Source organism: Clytia hemisphaerica, unplaced genomic scaffold (assembly GCF_902728285.1).
Source record: "Clytia hemisphaerica strain Z4C2 unplaced genomic scaffold, Clytia hemisphaerica genome assembly, whole genome shotgun sequence".
In the NCBI taxonomy this organism is placed as follows: domain Eukaryota; kingdom Metazoa; phylum Cnidaria; class Hydrozoa; order Leptothecata; family Clytiidae; genus Clytia; species Clytia hemisphaerica.
In genome coordinates, this window is record NW_027103726.1 from 1,141,469 (window position 1) to 1,166,271 (window position 24,803).

General features: G+C 33.1%; 2 protein-coding genes and 1 long non-coding RNA gene across 3 annotated transcripts; 1 reads left to right on the top strand and 2 right to left on the bottom strand.

The window, feature by feature from the left end:
* Positions 1 to 2,442: 2,442 nt before the first annotated feature.
* LOC136804701 (uncharacterized) lies at positions 2,443 to 12,456 on the bottom strand. The gene is made up of 20 exons (XM_067061313.1): positions 12,214 to 12,456; positions 11,172 to 11,397; positions 10,726 to 10,862; positions 10,399 to 10,502; positions 10,002 to 10,158; positions 9,067 to 9,258; positions 8,631 to 8,733; positions 8,246 to 8,401; positions 7,855 to 8,007; positions 7,341 to 7,451; positions 7,100 to 7,226; positions 6,583 to 6,657; positions 5,928 to 6,149; positions 5,467 to 5,555; positions 4,648 to 4,728; positions 3,937 to 4,423; positions 3,707 to 3,741; positions 3,296 to 3,334; positions 2,929 to 2,993; positions 2,443 to 2,743 (listed from the first exon to the last, which is right to left on the bottom strand). Exons 1-20 carry the CDS (start codon positions 12,444 to 12,446, stop codon positions 2,698 to 2,700), a joined length of 2,838 nt encoding a protein of 945 aa, XP_066917414.1. The 5' UTR covers positions 12,447 to 12,456; the 3' UTR covers positions 2,443 to 2,697.
* A 740-nt stretch (positions 12,457 to 13,196) lies between these two features.
* On the bottom strand, positions 13,197 to 22,221 carry LOC136804739 (HMG domain-containing protein 3-like). The gene is made up of 9 exons (XM_067061344.1): positions 21,566 to 22,221; positions 18,499 to 18,961; positions 17,584 to 17,720; positions 17,186 to 17,365; positions 16,195 to 16,552; positions 15,522 to 15,652; positions 14,677 to 14,802; positions 14,241 to 14,459; positions 13,197 to 13,813 (listed from the first exon to the last, which is right to left on the bottom strand). The coding sequence occupies exons 1-9, from the start codon at positions 22,181 to 22,183 to the stop codon at positions 13,382 to 13,384; spliced, it is 2,664 nt and encodes an 887-aa protein (XP_066917445.1). The 5' UTR covers positions 22,184 to 22,221; the 3' UTR covers positions 13,197 to 13,381.
* A 1,150-nt stretch (positions 22,222 to 23,371) lies between these two features.
* Positions 23,372 to 24,014, top strand: LOC136804727 (uncharacterized). Its single transcript, XR_010846296.1, has 2 exons — positions 23,372 to 23,467; positions 23,694 to 24,014. It is a non-coding gene; the product is annotated as an uncharacterized lncRNA (long non-coding RNA).
* The last annotated feature ends 789 nt before the right edge of the window (positions 24,015 to 24,803 follow it).

The window sequence follows — 24,803 nt, forward strand, 5'->3', positions numbered from 1 at the left end:
CTATAATTCGCGAAAATCGTGAAAGTTTGTACGCCTGAAAGTATCCGAAAATTTCGCATACGATGTGAAAAATAAGTTAAAACTAAGGTTCACCAAAATGCGAATCGCTTGTAATATGATGATTTAAAATTGATACAATCCTTCACGAAAATGATAAAAATGAAGAACTTCGGCATTTTGACTATTCGAAGAAGGAAAAAAATCATATCTTCTTTTGACTGAAAAAGAAGATCCGCGTGTTCAATTTCTACTAATTAGAAAGGTATGGGGTTCATAAACAGAAAAAAATTCGACTAACAATGTCGGAGTATCTAATAATTAGGTTAGGCAATCGACTGCAGTAAAGTAATTTTTCAGGTTCTCCTTTGATGACACTAGGATACAAGTTTCTTCTTCCGTATTCAAAATGTTATACTATATCAGCTTGCGGGGGATATAATATATATCTTTATTTACCTCACCCCCGGGACATCGTGACTTTTAACCCCCGGACAAGCATCAGTTGACCCCCCCCAAACATTCAAAATTACCCTCAAACAGAGAAATTTTACCCCCGGTATATATCCTCCACCCCTGCCATGTACGGACATTTTCTGGAAGAGCACCTTCTACGACTATTAATATATAGATAATATTTTATCCGGGACAAGGGAAATTTGTAGATTTTTCACTACCCCCCGGACACTATATCCTCCACCACCACCCCCCTACCATGTGCGGACATTTTCTGGAAGAGCCCCTTCTACGACTATTAATATATAGATGAGAGCATAGTATAAGAAAGCCGCGGCTGGAATATGTACCGCATTGTCTTTTCAGTTAATTGCTGTTCTATCTCTGTCTCCGACCTTTATAAGAACATCAAGATTGTCAGTTTATTATTGGTAGATAGTTTTTGAAATTTTCCTTCGCAAAAAGTTTTTTTATTTCTAGATATCTTTGAATCTGTACCCAATAGAACACTTGAACTGTTTTGGACATATTTTAGGGGCATTTTGTGGAAACGATAGTTTTTCGCCAAAATCAAAATTCTTTCAGCACAGCCATTTTGTGCTTGTTTAAATTTCCTATTGTTGATCTTTCCTGCACAACGATTTTATAATGCAAGTTTATCAATGGCATATCATTAATGTCTAAAACGCACTGAGAAATAAGTATTAACGACAAACCAATAAATTTTACCATTATAGATGCTACATTACTGATTTCTTGATAAACAAATAGTCATCAAATACGACAGAGATAGAACAACAGAAATTCAGATGTAATCATTCCAGCCGCGGCTTTCTTATACTATGATGAGAGCTGAGTTTTAAATGTTGGTGATGGAAAGTAACTCTATTCGTTGACTTTTTTGGAAATCTTTCTCAAGTGGGAAGAAAATGTCGCGTCTAACACGACCTTAAAGAAAGGATAAATTGAATCGGACAGTTCTTAAAGTTTTCTTTTAAATATCTTCATTTAAAAAAGAAGAAAAATAACAATAACAAAAGAAAATAATCTAATCTCTCGTGTCTTTTATAAATAATAGATTAATAGTTATTTAGTTACAAATATACAGTGTTATAAATAGATTAGTTATTTACAAAAATACAGTGTTATAAAATTAAATATTTATAAAAGTACAATCATAAAAATAAGACTATCAAAATTAAAGATACATCTCGTTTCTGAAACTCCAATAAAAAGTTAAAGGGGAACTCCTGATTTTTGGTAAAATAAATCATGAAAAATCTCTCTTAACTTCAGTTAAAAACATGTTCAAAAAACCACCCCGTTTCTTTTTAAAAAAGATCGACTTCTATTTGGATTATGACAGATTATGACGTCACAGTATTCAGAAAACAGAACAAATTCAGTTATGACTACAGTATGTTTCAGAGTTCTGTCTAAATAAGAAACAAGAAGCCCAGCGAATCAAAATATGAACAGAACAAGACTTGAGTGGCAGAGGGGATTTGAACCTGGAGTCGCTAATACAAGCCATCGACGCCTTAGACCAGTCGGCTATCTCTTATTTGCAACAACGAGAAATAATTCAAAATATTTAATCTTACATACAATGTTTCAGCCAGTCAAATCTTTCACAATATGTACTAGCCTGTGCTTGAAAACGCGTATCGCCTAGTATACTGTTACACACTTGACACCAGGCAGAATGCTAATGAAAGGCCCAGTACGCTAAAGCTAGCTGGGCCAAAAAATATATATAGAAAGTATTCCTGGTAAATTGTTGGTGATTTAGCTTTATAACAATAAATAATCCAACAAGAAACACAAAAATATATTCACAAACCTTCTACTGAAAGGCCTGTCTTCACTGATTTTTAGCCTGAGAAGATAAGCATCTTCGGCTTTCTGAATACAGCTACGTCATAAAACAGCTGAAAGTGCGTCTTTTTTATTTGATAAATAATTCTATTTTAGTAGAGGCATATATGGTATAGGGGAGGCTCTTTTTAAAAGCTCATTAAACTAATCTTTAGAGTGAAAGGAGAGTTGCAACCTTTCAGGATAGAAACGAAAAAATCCAAAATCTGTTGAGTTCCCCTTTAAAAAAAATATGTAAACTGAAGATAATGTATATTTAAATAAAATCATGGGCTGACAAGTAACAAACTACATCAAAATAGACAAACCAATCAGGTTGCATGGAATCAATTCTGATCATCAAGCCAAAAACATAAAACAAAAGTTTCACCGTGAAGACGATTGGTTCGATTTCTTGCAGGATTTGCAAAGCCTGAAAATATAATGATCGAAAATACCTTTAAGGGTGAAGTTCAGCCAGTACTTAATAGTATAATTTTCGCCGTTTTAAAGTTTGCTGTTTGTTTCTTTTCATGTCACTGGCACTTCATTTTTTGCAAAATTAAGTAAAGGTGAACATCTTTCAAAACAAGCCAGGTATTGCGGAATAAAACTCACCATTTCCTTTTCGGTGCCTTTCGTACATTTGCACATTTCATATGATATTTGTTGTTTCCCTCGCACTGACAATAAAACATAATTCAAAATATTACTTTTAGTGGTGGAATAGTCAATTTCGCCTTAGCCTTGTTACTGATGGAAACAAAATGACAATATTGAGCAGGCAGGAAATCGTACCCTTTAAAGAAGTAAAACTGATAAAAAAGAAGTGCGCAGATTTGTGTCAACTGTTAGAAGGCATTTTACTAGCGCGTTTTAACAGATTAAGCAGTAACGATGTTACAAAAGAGCTTCCGATTGGAGTAGCTTGTGCAAAAGGAAAGCATGGTCGCCTTTGCCCTCTTTAAAATGTTGAAGAACATACCTGTTTACCAGAACAAATAATCATTTCATCTGTACTTTCCTAAACAAGTAAAAGAGTAGTGCAAAAATAGTGACACAACGTATAAAAATTCTGCCTATGTTAAATTTGTTTTGCATATATTTATTTTCGCGATTTTGTGTTTTGAAGAATATAAACAGTACTTCATTTCGCTTCATTTTTGCCTTAAAACTCGCAAAATTAAGTACACGCGAAAATTTAGTACCCCGAAGTACATACACTTAAGGTAATTTATGCTCTCGAAAACAACTTTTTCATCGAATTTTGCGATTTGTTAACCTCGCGTATTTTTTCTTTAAAATTATTGTTGTAGAATAGACACAAAAATTAACTCCCATTTCTGATACTGTTTTCAGACCGTCAAATCAAAATGAAAATCCATGAGAGATTTACCTTTTTACAGCTACAATAAAGCAATTTTGGTTTTCCTAAAACAAAAATAAATAAATAAAAATCAAAATTTATCATACATCTCGCCAAAATAGTTTTTTAACTTTAAAAAAATAAAACAACTGGATATGCCCATGGATAAGTAACAGAAAAACAGTCAATAGATTCCCCGGGGGCAATTTTGGGTGTCTAGGGCTAACGATCATATTGACGCTTTTAGCAATAAAACTTACTTGAGCGTATTCCAAAAGTTCCCGAGGGAAATCCATTTTCTTGTTGTTCTTCGGAATTTTCGGCAGTTTCTTGTTGTTCTTCGGAATTTTCGGCAGTTTCTTGTTGTTCGGAATTTTCGGGTGTCTCTTGTTGTTCGGAACTTTCGGCTGTTTCTTGTTGTTCGGAATTTTCGGCAGTTTCTTGTTGTTCGGAATTTTCGGCAGTTTCTTGTTGTTCGGAATTTTCGGGTGTCTCTTGTTGTTCGGAACTTTCGGCTGTTTCTTGTTGTTCGGAACTTTCGGCCGTTTCTTGTAGTCGTTGTTCGGTTCTTTCACCCGTTTTTTGTAGTTGTTGTTCGGGTCTTTCGCTCGTTTCTTGAAGTTGTTGTTCGGAACTTTCGGCTGTTTCTTGTTCTTGATGTTCGAGACTTTCGGCTGTTTCTTGTTGACGGTGGCCATCGGAACTTTTGACTTCAAACCTCAATTTTTTTGCAACATAACTGAATGCCTGAATATTGAAATGGATAAAGGTCTTAAAAATGGTCTTAAAATACCTTTTTTAAACGAAAAGTATGCGAAAAATGACAATTTTCTTTAAAATAAATCATAGGTCTTTCGGTCGTTTCTTTAAGTTGTTGTTCGAAACTTTCGGAAAAGAAAAAAGCCGCTCCGTCAGAAAAAAATAGAGAAAAGACTTAAGACTTAATTTATTAGTTATAAAACTGTAATAACCTCCATCCAATGTTTTCTTTTTTTGTTTGATGATGTCTTTAACTCGTTTGTCGTTTTCGGTGACATCACCAGATTCAACGCCTAAAGTAAATTAGATTAATTGGGTTCTTGCTTTCAGTTGATTTACAAAACCACAGTGTCAGTAGGTTTAAAGGGACATTAAAGTAGTAAAATGTAAACCCTGCGCGAACCACGTGTCATTAAAGTGTCCAAAACAAACTTGTAAAACAATTGAACAATCATAATTAGCCATATTTGGTTTGATTTTTTATTTTGACATGTGACATTTTTTTTGATTTTGTATCCGCTGCATATAGTTTGTTTACAAACTTCGCAAGTACTGTTATGTCCCTTTAAGGTGATTTCCAATTCTAAAAATCATTTACACATGTTTTTATAAGCAACCGGGTTGCTAAGGCTCTGAAAGAAGTTATATTTTTCACCATCTCGTAAAGTAAAAGCTTTTTAATATAAACAGCTGATTTCAAAATTCATTGCCGTGGAGAGTCTCTTGTCATTGTCTTTTCTCATTTCGGATTATTCAAACTCAAACCGACCGATGCGATAGAGTGTTGGTGAGAGAGGGGAGACGACGAGAGAAGTGTTGCTATTTATAAATTATACTTCATCGCAGAGGTCTCCGTACGGAAAATTTTTTCATGAAACAGACAATGCGCATAGTGTACTACTGAGCGATAAGCGCGAGATACATTCTGGTACATGGTAAAAGCAACCTAAAAAGTAATAATAAACTGATACTGTACGATACAGATCATAAGGTAGTACTTTGATTTTAAAATACTACTTTAATTATCATACCTTTTGCAGATCGTCAATCGATACGATTTCCGCTTCATTATTTTGAACACTACTTCTTTTAGCACTTGGGATTTTTCTCAGCATACCAGCTAAATGATAAAATTAATATTTCGACATAAAAAATGATGATATCTAAGATTATATCAACAATATTTAATAAATTTCTTTAAAGATATATGTGGAAATAGCATGGACGGTAATTGACTTTGATAGAAAAATGAACGAGTTAAAAAAATCCACCTTTGCAAAATAAAATTATTTTGTTGCTCTCAACCGTTTGGTCTCTAGAGGTAAACAAACACGAGTTTCCCTTAGCTTTGCTAAAGTTCTGTTAAACAAAATCCTCTTAAATTTCATTATGTTCTAATATACTTTAATCGGGTTGACTTTCGACTTTCACGAGATTAAATATCGCGATTTTGCGAATTTTTGCAATCCTTGCAATTACGAAAAACACAAACCTCTAAATTCGGACTCCAGTTCTGTTAATCGTAATTGAAGTGAATTCAAATCATTTAAATCTTTATTGTCAAGGTGCACAGCATTTGAGCCACCATCGGATCCATCGGAATCGTCCCCACCATCATCATCTCCATTATCTTCATTATCTCCATTATCTTCATCACTCTCTTCACTATCCACTTCTTCACTATTCTCCAAATCGTGAAAATCGGTGAAGTTGCCTGTGAATAAAAAAATTAAAATTTGGTTAGAAGTCGATGTTATATTTCTTTTGGGAATTTATTAGTATTTATAATTCCTCAAAGGCTGGTCAAATTTACATTTCCCCTCATTTGTGTTTTGAGAATGCTTGAATGCTTTCACGCAAGTGTGTTATGACGAGTTCTGAACTTTCACAGAGATACGTTAGCATAAAATAATCTACTTAACCGAAAGTCTCATTAAAGGTGTTCGTCACCCGTTATCAGGGATTTACAGCATTGTGTTGTTTGAGAAGAATTCAAATCTTCTTCATTGAATTCTCTTTTTAAATTAAAATGTAACAATTAAGGCCCTCATACATTTATCAATCTTCAATTGATCTAAATTATATTCAATTAAATCGATTGATTATATAAATATGGACTTATTATTGACAAACTCTCATCAACTCACCTTTTTCAAAATTGTCCTTGTTTGTTGTAATCCAGAACTGGAGCCGTGGAAACATTCGCAAGGGCATTTTGTAGCCTAAAATAAAACGAATCTGGATTAGGTTTTGATTAAAAAATAATGGCGTCTAACACTAGTCGCATGCACAGAAATTATCAGTCCGAAGGGCTAAATGACAATCTTTCGGACGAGAAATGACCACATACTTTCCAGGGAGTTTCTAAACATCGACCAGAAATTTAAGAGATATGCAAAACATTAAAAAAAGTATTTATTGGCGAATGATTAAAAGATTTAATTTGTAAGAACTAATTTTGGCTAAATTTGTCCAAACTCGCCAAAATAAGTTCTTCCCTTATTATTGATTCAACCAAATCTCAAGTTTTCTTGCTTGGGGAAGAATGGAGATTCCTCTTTTTAGCACTCAATGGTTAGATTAATATGAAACCCATATGTCAACTCTGTAATCTAAAAAATAATATGTAATCGTGGAGTAGTTGTAGTTGAGGAGAATTATCACCTCTCTTTGGTTCACAATTTTCATCATTTCTTGCTTTTTGTTCTTTAATACTGCAATGTTTGCCCTCACGACTGTAGTAGAATGATTGATAAATCGATTTTTTTGGTTTTATTTCATTGATCAGATCCTAAATGAAAAAAGAAAATTGATTTCCTTACATTTAGAATGTAAAACTTGTGCTTTTCTAGATTGCATAAATATAGAATGAAAGACTGTTATTATGTGTCCCCATAATAATTACCTCGATAGGGACGTTAAAAGTTTTAAAAGTGGTTGCTTTCACGGCAAGTGCTTCTACAGTTTCACCAGTTTCAAGTGTCAATTTGCACTGCCAATGAAGCCATTGTAGAATCTGAGAATACAATCAAAATAAAGATTCATAAATTTTAGCCAAAAGATTTTTTTGCAAATATCTGAGTAAAAAATAATCCACATGTACAGGCTTCTTTTTATAATATCAAGTAAATTTTGAGGCAAGCTCAGCTGTTCTGAATTTTTTGAAATGTTCAGGCTTAATTGTTCTTACGATGTTCTTAATACGCTTAGTTTTTTATTTACTTAAAAACTTAAAATTGGTTTTAAATCTGTTACTTCCTTTGCAATTTCTGAAATCTGGGGACTAGACTGTTCTTAACTTGTTCTTAGGTTTTGGCCAGTTTTAAGTCTCGTGTTCTTATAAAATTATTTTTATAAAAATAAGCGTGTAATATTTAAAATACTTATAAATTTTGATTGAATAGAAAACAAAAACATACATGTTCTTTATTTTCCTTAATTAATGCTATTATGCATTTTTCTATTTCAATCTTGGTTTCAGCTGGTGACGGTTTGAGTGGGCAAGGGTTGTTTGCGACTAATTCTTCGATGTCCTCTGTAAGCGAGTTGGCAAGATCCATTGAACCCAAATACTGAAATTGCAAGAGTGGTACCTTTTTTTAAACTCAGCCCCAAAAGAGAATCTAACTAACAAACTAACAAAAGAGAATCAAATTTCAAAATCGGAATTAAAAGTTAAAACTTGCATCCAAATCAAAAACGAACGAACCTGAACGAACACTGGTGTAGGACCTCCAGATAGGTCAAAAAACTAAATAATAACAACTTTATAGAAGAAAGATTATTGACTAATAACAAATACATAATTACCAAAACTTTAGTGTAGAGCATTAAGGATACACTACTGCACCATCTTTGATCTTGATTCGTGTACTTGCTGATAATTCTTACGAGCGTGTTCTTCGATGATTCAAGTTCTTGAAGCCAGATATCTTGGTAAACCAACACCCAAGCCAGAAGAAACCCCTAAAACAAAGTGAGGATAAAGTTAAATAAAAATTGAGTTTGTTATACTTTTTTCAATTATAATCTTGAATTTTTTCTGAAGGACAGTTTTCAAAAGCGTATACGCTGAGGGGAGGCATGGAGATCGGTGTTATGTATCTCAGACTTATTATATGTCTATTTTAAGAAACAATTAGGACAAGAATATTCAAGAATCAATATTCTGGTATACAAGTCAAAGGGACATTACCTGGTTTTCTGAAGCGTAATCCAAAAGGTCGTCCATTTGCTTCATTTTCAGAGGACACGTTTCTTCCTTTTTAAAGGTGAATCTGATAACACGACCTTTCAATCTGAAAAAAAAAAGAACCAAAGTCGAGATCTGAGCCAAATAATGAGTACACGAGAGTGAATTTTTATTATTTATATTGGAAAATTTTCCCTTTGTCGAACGTCTGTATAGAGGACGAGAAATTTATCCAATAACCTTAACGTCACAATTTTAGTGAATGATTTTACTTTGCCAACAATTAGAAACGAGCATGAAATATCCTACATAGTATCCTAAACCTTATTTTTCTTCAATGATAAACAGGAAAAAGTGACTCAGCACCGAAAATCTGTACAACTTCGGTGCCTATAAGCGCAATCAGAGCTTATTTTATGCAAAGAACATCTCTGAATACCTATTTGGCTCCACATTATTAGCGCTCATCACGACGCCACTTGCCACGGTGTTCCCGGTGCCTCGCTTCTTTGATCCTTGATTGAGCCGTTCGTGTAGGGTAAGCATAAGTTCTGTTTGCAGTTTAGAGTTCTTTGTGTCGTTAATATTAAGAACCATCGTACTAAGTTTTGCTACTTCTGAAACTGAAGCTCTGTAAATGAAAAAAAGATATTGTTAAAACGTGTCTTGTCTTATTTTTTATCATCAAAATCAGCAAAATTACGTTGTACTTTTTTTAGTTCTTTTATCAATGCAAATACTTTCTTACAAAAAAATCGTAGAATATCCGACAAAAATAAAAAATAACTCCTTAAAGGGATAATCAGATGGTCTGAGATATTTTGCCTGCAGATAGCTTCTAGGATTTTAGGAAAAACCTCTAAATTTTTCGGTGTACTTATTTTCTTAACTCAAGTTATGCCAATTTGAAATCTCGAAAAATGGGACTTTTCAGGGACTTTTCACACTTTTTTCTATTGTTTTCAAGCAAAAGTTCAAAATTTCAAAGTGGTATAACTTTAGTTAGGAAAATAAGTACACCGAAAAATTTAGAAATTTTTCCTAAAATCCTAGAAGCTATCTATAGGCAAAATATCTCAAACCATCTGATAATCCCTTTAATAGCTATTTGATTAATTTGACGAAATATATGGGTCTTTTTTCATACTAAACCGTATCAGTTCGAATACCAGTGATACTTCGAACAGTACTCTAAACTTTGACCGTTAATTTCCATAGCCTTGAGCGTCAAACATCAAATCATATAGTTAATGGTAAAAAAATATTTTAGCTTGAAAACACACATTCAGTTAATGTAAACTTGCAACTTGCTTTCGAAGGAGAACACTAACATTAAATCCGATGTTATTTATGAAATGTATAAACAAAACCTACACTGACAACCCAGAACTCATGCCATTGCCTCCAGATGACAAAAGATTGTGGTCTAAATGTTGCGCCCCCTGTCCATAATGTAGAACTTTCTGCAGTAATGTTTTTCCTACATTCTTTTCTTCAGAGCTGGAATACAGCAGCCCAATATTTGCCTCCCCTAAAAAATTAGTCAAACTTTTGATTAATCTAAAACGACCATCCTTCCTTTAAAATGTAAAATAAATCATCTAAATAAAACCCCCACCAAAATTGACAAAATCGACTAAATATTTCACTGATAAAAAATATCTTCAATTCAGCAAAAATAAAATACAGCGGCTTTAAATATCTTCTTTCGACATTGGCGAATGTTTCTCAGGTAATTCAATATTTTAAAAAGATAAAATTAAAAACTTGCCTGCACTTTTTCTGGATAACGAAAGAAGTCTTGACAGGACAAACGACAACACGCTTCCAAAATGACCAGCATTTCTACCATAGCTTTCAGCTAATTCAAAGATACTAGATGGAGAAGATATAGAACTGTAATAATATTCAGTTTTCCTTTCACAGAAATTTGTTAATTGTTTATTCAGATGAAAATGATAAATCGAAAATCGATGGTGAAATAAGTTCTTTTTGACTAATCTCTTGAATTAGACTCAAGTAAAAGATTTATCAGTCTGAAGGGTTTGTAAAGCACCGGAAGTTTTTTTTCGTTGAATGTTTGTTTTTATAAACGAACCTTTTGTTTGTCAGCAGGCACGTTGGAAGTTTGTGTAATTTCGTCTTGATGGTCAAAACGTCCCTTTTAGAAAAATTACAACTTGCAAGGAACTCCACTTCCAAAGGGTCCACAACTTTGTTATTTTTAATTTGAAGCTAAGGTAAGAAAACAATTACTAATTAAAACGTAGTGGTAACAGATTTAAGCATGTATCTATTCTTTTATCGTTGAATAAAATTCTTGTGTAAGTGCCAAAATTCAGAGATCTGGTTCACTTAGTCACTCAAACTTATATACATTAGGAAACTAATATTAGCAAATAGCAGTGTAAATTTAGTTCTATTTTTTGCCTAAAGCTATGCCTGAACAAAATATTGTCCTCCTCAATGTTTTAAGATTTCTAGCTGCTCACCAATTAGTTCCTTTCCTTTCAGCTATCTAAAAATAGAAACAAAATTTCTTACCATTTCAGATAAATACCAGTAGCCTGGTTTGACTAAACCAATGAATTTAGGCTGATGGAAGGCACGTGGGTCTTGGAGGGCAACATAGGACTCCTTCAGATGTAGCTGATATTCTTTAATGTCCTCTTTAGTAATCACACCAATACCAATTCCACCAAACTGGTTCGTCAATGCAGTTGTAAACAGATGCACGCTGTTGAAGCATTGATAGCTCATGGTTATCAACCTAACAATTAAAATGACAAGAATAATAAAAATAATAAGATAATCACCATAGTAGTAATAATACATAAAAAACATGTAAGTGAGAAAGAACAAGCAGGATGCTGCTTCGACCAAACTGATGATGAAAGTTAGATAGAAATAAGGAGAAAAGCGACAATCAGTCAGAAAATGTAGGGTTAACGAAATGCATGAAGCATGAGATTTCACCATTGACTGTCGATTTGAGAGAGGATATGAGAGTAAGGGAAAAAGAAAAGAAGAGTAGAAAATGATAAATATTTGCAAATCTTTGAAAATGTGGCTCCGTCACATTGAAGGTACTGCCACTTTGCATCAGTGTGCAAATTCTTTAAAAAGATGCCAACTAGCTTGAAAAGCTATTTTTCTGGCAAAAATGAGCAGTCCCGGCTATTTGCAAAAATTAGTTCCATTGACAATTGAATCATGCTTGATCGTGGGTATTTTAGGCATTTCTAATGTGCATCTATGTGCAAAAAATAAAAAAACTTATGTGTTGATAACTCAAAAAATGCCAAAAAACCAGGTTTCCTTCATATCTTTTCAAAAATCGGGATCCGTCACATTCTGGACATTTCCATTTGGCATTTTTGTACCAAAAATCAGATAAAAAATAAATGAGCAAATTTTGAGAAAAAAGACAGACAGACAGACAGACAGACGAACAGATAAAGGAAACTTTATGGGACCTCCAAGTAGGTCTAAAAATTGTTTTCAAGAAGGAAAACTTGATAGAAATCTGTAAAGATCATGTTTTAGGAAAATAAATGAATGTAATGAAAGTTTAAAAAACTCTTACCGTTTTGCAACTTGCAAGGTTTTGACATTTACAGCCTCGCAACATAAGACCCAGGCCTTATCATTTTCCCCGACCTCCAGGTGCCCAAGGATGGTTAAAATACCCTCCAAAAATAGTCTCTCTTTGTTACTTTCCCTATCAGGGCATTGGGTAAGAAAAGTGAATCCATCTTTTATGTAAAACTTGTTTTTTGACAAGACATTTTCGTAGATTGAAGTTTCGTGATCCATCATTTTTATAATTTTATCTGAAAACAAAGAATCATGTTAAGAAAAGATTTTCTTAGTCAGTCTCAGTTATAGATCAAGTATCTGATTTAAATAATAATGATATAATTGGACTATAATAGCTTTCATACAACCGATTGAAACCAAAAGAAAACAGCAAAGAAAAACATTGTATTTCTTTATCCCTACTCGTAAAAGAAGACTAGTGTAGTAATAGTAACAATACAGACGTTCTAATTACATAAACTTTAACATTATAAAAATAGCCTGTATAATAAAAAGTAATAAATCTAAGTCTATAAGAACATTTAGGCTGAAATTTTGCTAACAAATAAGAATATCTTAAAGATCTGCCCAGCCTGAAAGCAAGAAAAGTTAAAAATGAAAGTGAATATAAATCACTTTAGTCACATGTTTTCACAAAACTGGAAAATTATGCACAAAGTTTTGGTAAGATTTCATATGTTCAAAAGTATTATTGGTTTAATCAATTCAGGTGATAATCTTTTGACTTAATTGATCTCAAAATTCAAGAACCATTAGATAAGAACATCAGTGACTGAAATTTGCTTAAAAAGTAAGCACACCCAGGCTCAGCCAAAATTTAGAATAAAAAAACGTGTATCAGATTAGTCTTTAGTCAATTCAACCATTATGACCCTAAAAAATCATTGAAAAGATTCATTTCATAAATGAGCAAACATATAATGGGACCATATTTGAGAATGCGAATATCAATCTGATTAAAGAAATCAAATCTGACAATCAGTAAAAGTTCCTACAAAAAAAAGTATTTCTCGGAAAAAAAACTAAATTATAAAAGTTGAAGGTTAGTGTACACCTAACTGTAAAATTAAAGATAATAATTAAGAAGATATGTTAAATAAAACAAGTTGATAACGCAACCTAGATTGGCTCTTAAATTTGGAAAGCTAAAAATACTATTCCGCCACAACAAATCTCGAATACTCATCTCTCTTCACAATTTTTCCAGTATTTGAAACCATGTTCTCCAAGTTTCTTCTCTGTTTTGATACTATTTCTTCGTTCTCATAAAAATTCATCAAATAATTATAGTAGAAGTGGTGCAAGAATCCTTGGGTGCAGGATGTTCTGTTGCGCAATTTGTTTTTCTTGTTGTTCATGGATTCTTGGTAACTGGTCTTCAAGGTATTCCCTTGCTGTGCCAGATTTACATTATGGTATTCACATAACGGTGATTTGTGCGGGTTTGTACCAGTATGAAACCTATCACCAGCCACATATCTCCTTTCTTTATATGTGATAGGATGGACATTTGAGTTTTTAGGATTCATCGGTATGGGTGCAACATCTCGAAACTCTATCGGCACAATATTCGGAACATCCATTTCCTAAAAGAATAAACAATTTAAAAAATCTTTCTTTCGATTCTATCAAATGAACATGTCCAAGCAAAAAAAATTTTCAATTTCAATTCGCTTACAAAGATTTGATAAGCATAACGTTTACAAGCATACTATAATTTAGTAAAAAATAAGCATAATGTTGAGCATACTTCCAAGCTAAAATGCAAAAAAAAAATAAATTGTGTAGCTTTTTTAAAATGCTGACCTTTTTAGGGTTACTTTTAAACCTGAAAGCTTAACAAACGTAATCCTGAGAAAAGCCATCTGCTGTCTAAAAGCAGCATTGAAAATGTTATCAAACCCTTAAACATTATCTCTAATTCCCGAATTCTTTAAAAGCTTTAGCTAAATTCACTAATTTAAAAAACCCCAATAATATGTTAAAAATTGATGATGTAAAATAAAAACTTACTGAATTTGGATCTTTGTCTAATGTTGGTTTTTCAAAGCATCCATCAAAGTCATCCCAGTATTTCTTTGCTAAATCAGGTTTGCGCTTGTTAACATGTTGTACAAATGTGCAAGGGGTATCACATATGAACATCACCGGTGGGTACTTTAGCGATAGCCAAAGATCAGCAGCATCTCTCACAGACTCGGTTAAAATCATTAACTTGGAACATACAGTTGTCTACAATTGAAAAAGAAGATTAATCTTGTTAGTCTTTGAAGGAGACAAAAGAGAGGTAAAGAAGAAGAAACCCTTAGTGACAGCATATTGGATGGGAATTTGAATTTGAATTAGCATTGAAGATCAGCAAAATTACCCAGCATTCTAGATGACCAAAATCAACAAAGTTAGTTCATCAGGTAATCTAATTTCAATTTTACACATAAAATATACCAACCCCATGGGGGCATACAAAATGGTAAAAACCACCAGTATGACCAGCTGATTTGACAAATTGATGGCAAGCAGATCTTCCAACAAGGATACTTGCATAGAGCTGTTGCAATACAACCTTTAGCAAAGCCTAAAAGGAAAAGACATTAACGTTTTGGTTATAATGTTTTGGTATGATGTTTTTGAAAAATGAACCTCCTCAGTTGATATAAAATCAAATTTTGCTGTGGAGTAATCTGGAGTAACTGTTGCTGATGTTGCAAAAACTTTCCTAAATGACAGTTACTCATCGTAATTTTCTAGAGCCACTGCATGAGCCTCACCCCCTGTTGAAAATCATAGTGCCTTAAAGCTATGGATTGATAAGTGGGAATGTAAACAAGAAAAAGCGATCTTCAAAAGTTAATATGAACTTTATTCACCTCATCCTTTTAGACTTCTTACTTTATGAATACAAATTTTCACAATCACAAATTTTCACAAACAGAAACTCTTGCGATTTCGGCCTTTTTCTCAAAAGTTAATGGTCAACTTCTTAAAAGGGTAATTTACAAAAGTTTATGCTAAAATTTGAAATCTATAAAACTTCAAAATCGTAATAATATAAAATTTTCAGCATATTTTTAGCCTTTAACTCCTCTGATTCAAGGAACATTTGTCATTTTTTAGGCAATTCTCTTTTTTATCTAATTATAGATGAAATTTATGCTCCCGAAAAATATCTTTCATCAAATTCCTGAAAGTAAATGCTGTAAATTTTGAATTTTTTTGATCTCCAAAAAGTTTCTGCTTGAGAAAATTTTGCCTAAAGTAGTTGATTTAAAAATAACTGTTAAACAAAATAATCACCCTAGATTTGCCAGATTGCTTGATATCACACTTTGATGCAATTCGTTTTAGTTCCTTAACATCCATTGAATCAAAGTCTTCAATACTGAGTTTCTCATCAGTTATAAGTCGTGACAATTTCATCGCATCTCCTATAACATTGAATAATGAAATGTAGATAATGTTGATTAAAATGATCACTAAAAAAGGCGCAAAATGCCAGAGTAGTTTTTACAACTACCTTTGGTGAATCCTAACAATCAAGAAATAAAAAAAGATTCCTTGCTTAGCTTCAAAGTGTCCAATTTTTTTTCAAGGATTTTGTCTCAAACAGCTATTCTACTACTGTTTTATTTTTTTGCATTCAAGGCAATTTAGACCTGTTAAGACTTCAAATCAGGCTAGACAGCAAACAAAGATTTGTTTGTCCAGCCTCAGCAAAATTTATTTCTAAATATAGTAAAGTGATTCTTTTCTAAAATCAGATAAGAAAATAGTAGAAATTATGCTGATGTCACGTCATTGCAGGGCTCGAAATAATGGTCGGACATCGGACAATGTCCGACCCACAAATAGCTACATGTCCGACCCAAAAATCATAATTTTCAAGCTAAAGCATTTTGTCCAACCCACTTGGAATCTTAATTTCGAGGCTTGCATTGACATTTCTTGGAAACCAAGAACTTTTTTTTACCTTCTATAACATCTGATTTTTTCAAGTATTCACTCTTTTTAGACATCTCAGTAGAAAATTGATGGCTTCTTTGCTTTGGTGGGATGATAGGGGGGATATTATCCAAATCTATTTCAAATCGGTTTTCTTCTGCAGCATTTGGAAACAGCATCTTGCGAACTAATCGATCTTTCATTGAAAGCAAAGTCTCTTCCAGGTTAACTTCATTGTCATTTCTTAATTGTGTTTCTTCTTTGTTTGAGCTTTGTCCAGTTTCTTTTTTGTTTGAGCTTAGTTCATTATCTTCTTTGGTTGAGCTTAGGCGAGTTTCTTCTTTGTTTGAGCTTAGTAGAGTTTCTTTTTTGGCTGAGCAGTTAATCTTAAATATCAAATCAAATTCATCATTCAATTAAAAAGTGGTTGCACTAAACCAGATCTGGTTAATCAAATAATAGAATCGATAATAGAACTGATGTTTACAAAACCAAACAGACAAACTGATATAGTGACCAGTGCCAAGAACTAACAAGTAAGTCTGAGACTGCAGTCAGAGTCGACCCTAAGGCTCCTCTTTCAATAGCCATCTACGCAAAGGTAGGACAGGGTGCCACTCTTTCTCCCTGGATTGCTCCACTTACCCTTGATCATTTTCTTAATTGCTGAGCATCAAGCAGAGAGGCATGAAGTACCATTTTGAGAATCTTTGGAATGACCTGGCTGGGGGTTAACAACCTTGCAAGCCATAGTCTGATGCTCTACCACTGCACTACACGGTTACTATTAATTTCATGCAGCTGCAGATAAACACATGTGGGGAAACGAATTGCATAGATACTTTTAAGATTATTAAAAGTGTAAACGCAACTCAAGTTGAGGATTGGAAAATCAAAGAAACTAATCAGAGTTTTTGCTTATCAGGGTGATCGAACTCTGGACAAACTTATATTATTCAATGAACTTCAAAGAAATTTGATTAAGAAACTTTACTCAGTTGGTTTCATTGATCAGATACCTCTTTGTTTGTACAGCAATTCTTTTCATTTCCATCACCATAGTACACAATTCCAACAATGCCACAAATACCACATATTGACTCATCTAAATTCCTCTCTGTCAATGCTTCGAATGCATAGAAGCCATTATAAAGTGTTTTGACCAAATATTCAATCTCCTCACTTGTCAAACAATGTTCCTGATATAATAGACAAACAATTATAAAGGAAAGACCTGTCACAAGGAAATAACCCCCCCCCAAACACATCATAAGATAATATTGAGATATTTCAGGAATTATACCTGACTGACATAACTTTTAATACTTGACCCTGAAATTGTGACTAAGACTTTCTTTGATGAGTTTCAGCCTTCTTATAAAAACAGTGTACATTTATCAAATTAAAATTAACCTACCTTCTCAGTTTTTTTTTCTAAAGCTTTGAGCTTACATCTTATGAAGTTGCTTACTGGCATTCCATCTTTAAAGAACTCCCTCCATTCCAATAGGATATCTAACCCAACAACCACTTTATTACTCACATTGAAGAGGCCTGAAACAAAACAAAATAGTGCTAGACTTTTTATAAGAAACAATTTTTTTGTATAGGCTTGACTATTCCTAACTTTTTAAGCCTGCAATGTTTGTTATTCTGTTTTTATTTTAAGGCAAAATGGATTTAATACCTGAATATTGTTTTTTGAATTGAATTTTTCTTGAAATGCTTAAAATGAAGCAGTTACTTAAATTGTTCCCAATCATTTAAGCCTCTTTGTACTTATCAAAAAGAATGAATAGTTTTACTGTAGATGCCAAGTTGCTAAATTTGCTACAAAATACTAATAACCATTGGACAAAAATATAAATAGGCAAGCCAATTTTATTTTTAAACAAATATTATATGGCAAACTTTTAAAACTAAAAATATACCTCAAGGGAAGAAATTTTGGCGAAAAGAAATTTTAGCAAATTTGGCGAACTACCTAAAAATTTTGCCAACTCGCCAAAATTTCTTTCCGTCGATTTAAATTTATACCGTGAGTGGTCCTAAATCCGACAGCCACTCACGGTAGGTCATTCGCTAAAATAAATTCTTGCCAAATTTTATTTCCTTTCAATCTAGTCTCTATTCCTCCTAAAAACCCTTTTTTTAGCCAAATATTGAACAAAAATGAGACGTTTGCAAAAATTCTTTCTAATTATCACCTAATTTTGAAATTTTATCAAATCGCCAAAATAAATTCCGCCAAGTTGCACCAAATTGGCAGATGGACTTACTTGCCAAAATTTCTTCTCTTAAGGTAAGTACTGTGTTGTACAAAACATCTTACCTTTCTCATATAGATAGGGTGCATGGACAGCTTTGCATGAACTTTGACGACACTTTCTTATTTTAATATCAATTTTAATAAATGGGTTTGTGTTTGTAATTAAAATTCCATTTCCATTGATTGAATTACATCCTTGTGGATACATGGATTCACTAAGTTGACCTTGGCAAAGGGAACAAACGCTCTCCTTAGATTCAAATACAAGTCTTTCTTGTTCTGGAACAACCATCTGGTCACTTAAACGAACAACATTTGGTGGAATATTGTAAGGAATTGTGTTTGACATCAATTTTTTGACAGTGCTGTCATAGTGTGGTGTTTCAGATGCACCAGTTTTATTTTCATTTTCCACTTCTTTCTTGTCATGGTCTGTTTCTTCAACATTGGCATCATAAATTCCTTCACAAATTTGTCTGGCAAGAATGACTAAATGAAGATGCACGCACACCTTCTTTCCACTAACCTAAGTGAGAAAAAACATTTACTTTGTGTAATGTAGAAAAATGTTTTTAAGAGACTTCTCTTCATCAAAAAGGGATCATTTTTTGCAACATGATTTAGTATTACCTTATAACCTACCTTAGGTGGATTAATTTTGACGTGGATTTAATTTGGGCGATTGATGATAAAAATGGGTAAAGTTACTGTAAAATATACTAAAAAGTCATTTTTCACATAATATTCTTTTTTTTTTAATTTGGAGGGGATTTAATTTACAGAGTGATCTGTTTCTAAAGTTTTTGGCTTGGATTTACCAAATTCACCAAATTTAATCCCGCTAAAATTTATCCACTTAAGGTAGTTGAATGTGTGTCTCACACAGGGCTCAACTTCAGTAGCTTTAAATTATTCATAGTCCTAATTATAGCAAACTAGTGCCGCCACAGTCGCAAAAATCAAATTTGTGTTCAATTAGGTTTGATAATTTTTTTAATCGAACTGAGATTGTTCGATGGAGTTGGCTCCGACTGGGGTTCTAGGTCCCCCGCCAAATTTAGGTCCCCCCAGCCTGATAAAATTTTAGGTCCCAGTATAGGGGGAAAATTTTATGGCATTCACAAAGCTCTATTTACATGTGTGTGCACTTTTAGAGAATGCAATAGAATGTCTTCATTTTTGCATTTTAAGGATCAGATCACACTTTGCATGAAAACATAAAGGTTTAGAGAAATTAAAAACCAACAGTAAAGAAAAATATTTAGGAAGTGTTATTTAGCCCCCAGAGTTACATAAACTAATGCAGGTCCCCCCCCCAAGATAGAGCTCGCCCGCTTGTCGGGAAAAGCAAGCAGCTCCCACCTCTTATATGGCAAATTTTAGGTGTAGCTCCCCGGGGGGGGGGGGCATGTCATTGGTTTGACAAGTTTGATTAATCGGGTTTGGCATACACATTAAAAAAAAACACACGAAACATAAGGCTCACAATGCCTAAAATCTAAGAAACATTTAAGAAACCGCTGAGGCTGAGAATGAGAAAATAACATTATTTAATTCGGTTTTTATAAGAACCTTCCAATCAACACAAATGTTTTCTTTTCTTTGCATGAAAAATAGGCTGATTATGTCAAAAAGTTTAAAAACATGTAAGAAACATTTAAGGATCAAAAGGCTGATTTCTTTAGAAACATTGAGACTGCTTGGTAAAACTAGTTTCTCAAAAAAAAATATTTCCATATCCCCTATTTCCCTAAACACTGAAAACAAAAGTAAAATCAGCCCGCGCTCAAAATCCTGTAATCTTGATAAATGAGTTTTTAGTCTTAATCAATTGTTGTAAAGGTCATCTGGTCATACACGTTTTTTTTTTATTAGAACACTTAAAATTTGGCTGAGCCTGGATGTGCTTATTTTTTTAGCAATTTTCAGCCTTAAAATGTTCTTAAATGCGTTCTTAATTTTACTAATAATTTCTACTCTAAATCGACAATATCATGCAAAATAAAGAGCATATAAAATTAGTACAATTTGGACAATATTTGACTATCGATTTTAGAAAATCCATGCCTAAGTTGGGTTAAAACTGCTTGAAAAGAAGAAAAATTGTAGTTTCTTGCCATTTTTTTCCAAACTGAGGCTGGGCATGTTCTTACGATGTTCTTAATTTTTCGACGAATTTCAGCCTAAATGTTCTTATTACAGTGTAGCTGGAACCTCAATATTCCAGGATTAGAAAAAGCTATACCTGTTATCTTTTTTCTTTAAAGAATCAACAAGCCATCAACATCAATAAATTCCACACATTTCCTCAGAAACTTTTAAAATCATCTGCCATTATGACTTTCTTGAAGCCGTTCCGAAATGAACCAATCGGAATTCCTATGGGAGTTCTTTTCCGAAATTTGTAAAATAGCTAAGTCGGCAAAAAAACTTTACCCGGGGGTTTGAGGAAAAACAGAACTGCTATCATTTGTTTTTCATTTAACCAGATATTTAAATTTGGGCTCAAAAATACTTAAATAAATAAGTTAATAATATTCAATATACTATTTGTATCTCTTAGAAAATAAGCACTTACTCGTACCCTACAAAACGACATCGTTTATCATTTGGAATACCCCCGTATTTGGACCATTCTATTGTGGACACAAAATAGGGCGGAAACTAAGTAGCACCCTCAGTGCAAGATTGCCGCCTCATCTTTATTCACCCGCGCGAGAATGCGAGCTAATCTTTTTTTTCTCGCACGCTCGAGGGGAAAATGAAAGTGATCAATATTCTTTGAAGGAAAAAGGTCAGAAACAAACCCAAAGACCAAAAGATGTATTTTGTTGTTTAGAATCGATCATGTGAAGATGAAAAAATTTTTGCTTAGCGTTTTTTTCGGAACGCTGAAAAACTTTAATTTCGATCTTCCTTTAAGGTAAAGAGGTGGCGAGATTTGGGTCAGCGAGGCAAAAATCGCTAAAAAGCTGGTAAAATCGTAATCCTCAAAAATCGAGGTTCCAGCCTCACTGTATTAACTGGGTTCTAATAAAAAAAAACGTGTATAAAAACATGTATTTTGAAATATTTCACTTACTGTCTTTGTATGATTAGACTTCTTTTTTGGCCTTTTGCATTCATTTACCAAACACTTCAAATGTGAATGTTTGGTACGTTTATTTGTGACTTCCATCACATGGCTGAAACCCATTTCTGCAGTGGTAGTCACTGTTGACTTGACAGCATATGACTTGTGAGATACTTTAGATACAGTGGGTCCGAGTGATGTTGAATTTTGGACAGAAATCATTTCTTCCGCCAAAGAAATATCTGGGGTAAAAGATCTGATTTTATCTTCAGAAAATGATACCTGATACACAGGGTTGATTGCATCTTTCTCAATATGTTTGCAAGTGAATTTCATTTGAGAAATTTTTGATTGTTCATTTGATGACTTGCAAGGACCTGCATAGCAAATTTTATTGTCCTGCTGCACATAAACAAAGCTTCTGTCATCATTTGGAGTCAATTTAACCGACCGAAATGAAGAAGTTTGCGTATTGTAAATCTCTACACTTGCTGGACATGATGGATTCTTCAATTTCTCGACAAAAGAACCACCGATTTCATGTCCGCAACCACAAAGTTTTGGTTTCTTTCTGTTTGTGTATTCCTTGTGACAAACATCACAAGCCCCCTTTCCTCGTTTACTGCCAATAGCTTTGGATGACAAAAGTGCTGAAGATGATGAAGAAGCAGCCATTTCAAATAAACACAAAAAAATTCAAAGTATTCCAGCAACAGCGTACAATAATCAGTATCAGAGTATTTCCAGTTAAACGAGTCCTTTGTCCAAAGCAGTGTCCAGCAACGTATTATCAGTATCAGAGTATTTCCAGTTAAACGAGTCCTTAGTCCAAAGCAGTGTCCAGCAACGAGTAATATCAGTATCAGAGTATTTCCAGTTAAACGAGTCCTTAGTCCAAAGCAGTGTCCAGCAACAGCGTACAATAATCAGTATCAGAGTATTTCCAGTTAAACGAGTCCTTAGTCCAAAGCAGTGTCCAGCAACGAGTAATATCAGTATCAGAGTATTTCCAGTTAAACGAGTCCTTAGTACAAAGCAGTGTCCAGCGCAGCAACGAGTAATATCAGTATCAAAGTATTTCCAGTTAAACGAGTCCTTTGTCCAAAGCAGTGTCCAGCAACGTATAATCAGTAAATAGAGTATAAAATTCAATAAGGCTTCTAGAAGATATTACAAACGCACGTGTGAGATGTTGAAAAAAATTTACTTGTGTTTTTGTGTTTTTCTGGCTTTCGCGGTGGAAACAAAAGGGTAATAAAATACAGACCAATCTTTGAGACTTGTTTTATTTCTTAGAACAATAATTTCGAAATTTACATCCATTTAAAATCAGATAATAATTTTAAAACAATCATATTTTATTTATTAGGAAAAATAAAAATAATTAAAGCATTTTTTTAGGAGTCTTCTATTCATATTTGAGTCCTTGTTTTCATACATTGTAACACGAGGAGACATACAGCCATATTTTTTTTGGTTTATATTTCCGCGCGTAGAAAAGAAAAAGCCGCGCGGGACTATTCGGTAAAATACACACGAAAAAAAAGTTAGCCGATGTTGTAAAAACTCCAGCTCATCCGACTTATTGATGGAAGAAAATAACGATTCGCAATTTCTCTTTTTTGGCGAAATTTCAAAGGCGGAAAAATTTGTTCGGCGGTTTCATCAAAAAATTACAATTAACTGTTTGAACTGAACAACACCATTCCCTTTGGGACCCTGTGTTAACACATTTATAATTGTGGAGAAATTACGATATTTTCAATTGCAGTCCAATTAAGTCTCTTATAGAAAAATGTTGATAAAGAGATTTTAATTGGCAGAAATTAAAAGAGGGAAAGAAATTTGATTTGCCACGAAATCTTGTAATATGCTTTCACACGAACTTTACAGTGAAACAAGTAAAGACTTGGCGATGAATATGCGTCAATAATGCTGAAGAGGCCATGCAATGATCATGTAAGTACTCACTCGTTCAAGTTATTTTTGAAATAACCTGTCTAAAACGCATAATTTCTTTCTTGCTATTATGTTTTTTTGTAATCTTTAAGTCATTTTGGATTTTTACTAGTTATTTTCAATTTAAAGTTCAATTCAATTTTCAATAAAAATAAATGGACAATTAATCTGTTTGATAATCCTGTTTAAAAAGTAAAGTATAATTTTTATCATTTTCTCTCTACAGAAAGTCGAAAAACGTATCGCGAGCTCGGCGGTGGGAGCCGAAACATCAATTCTGTGCAATGTCAAAGACGTGTGGAGAAAACTTATCACAAAATGAACATCGTCTCATCAGAAGACCAAGAAATAAATGGTATTAAGAAAAAGAAGTAAAGATGATTGTTCGACAACACAACCAAAGAAACATCTTCAATGCTTCAATGAACGAAGAATCGGAGAACCCTCGGGAAAAGAGGCACGATATACAACTGAAGGAGTAATTGTTGTACTTCTTTTATTAATTAGTTCATCATTTTTTATACGAATACAATTTCTTGAACCGTAACCTAAATCTTATTTCTTAAATTCGAAAAATGCTTTACAATGTCAAATTTTGTCAGAAATCTCCCCCCTCCCAACCCTATAAGCTCCTTCTATACCACATCAATTATTGCCATTGTTTTAAAAATTATATATCGTGATTTATTATCTTACATTATCTTTTTAATTTACGTCATTTTATGTAAATAAGGCATACTTTAGATTTTTAGCACAAGAATTGTGAGTACATAGATATTAATATGATTTTTTTAATATTGACTTTAATTTTAAAGAAGAAAATCATCCAAGAATATTTAACAATTCAATATCTTATCGAATTTAATCTCGCGTCTAATTGTCGCTACAGTAACCGGAAATTTAATGTTTCCATATTAGAAGTTTTTTACCTTTTCAATGTTATGAAATGAGGCGGATCAAGTATTTTTTTAAGCTAGAATATATATTCCCAATAACGAAACGTTGGTTATTTCTGGTCTAGACATCTGCATCTTTTCGAAAATGCGTAAATAATAAATTGTTAATCTTTCCTTTCATTAAAAGAATTTCGTTATTTTTTTTACAAAAAAGGTTCGTCTTTTCTCAATTTTGAATTTAACATTTCCATGGACAAGAAAACAAGTAAAAGTGAATCTTCACTGCGTGGAGAAAGTCTAATATTTTTACTTCAGAGAAAAGTAGTACTTTTCGTGGCTAAAAATGTAATTATTTTGTACATCGAAAAGTTAATTATGTCGATATTTAGAAAATTTAAGCTTTTCGAGAAATAGTGAAGATTCACTGTTACTTGTTTTCG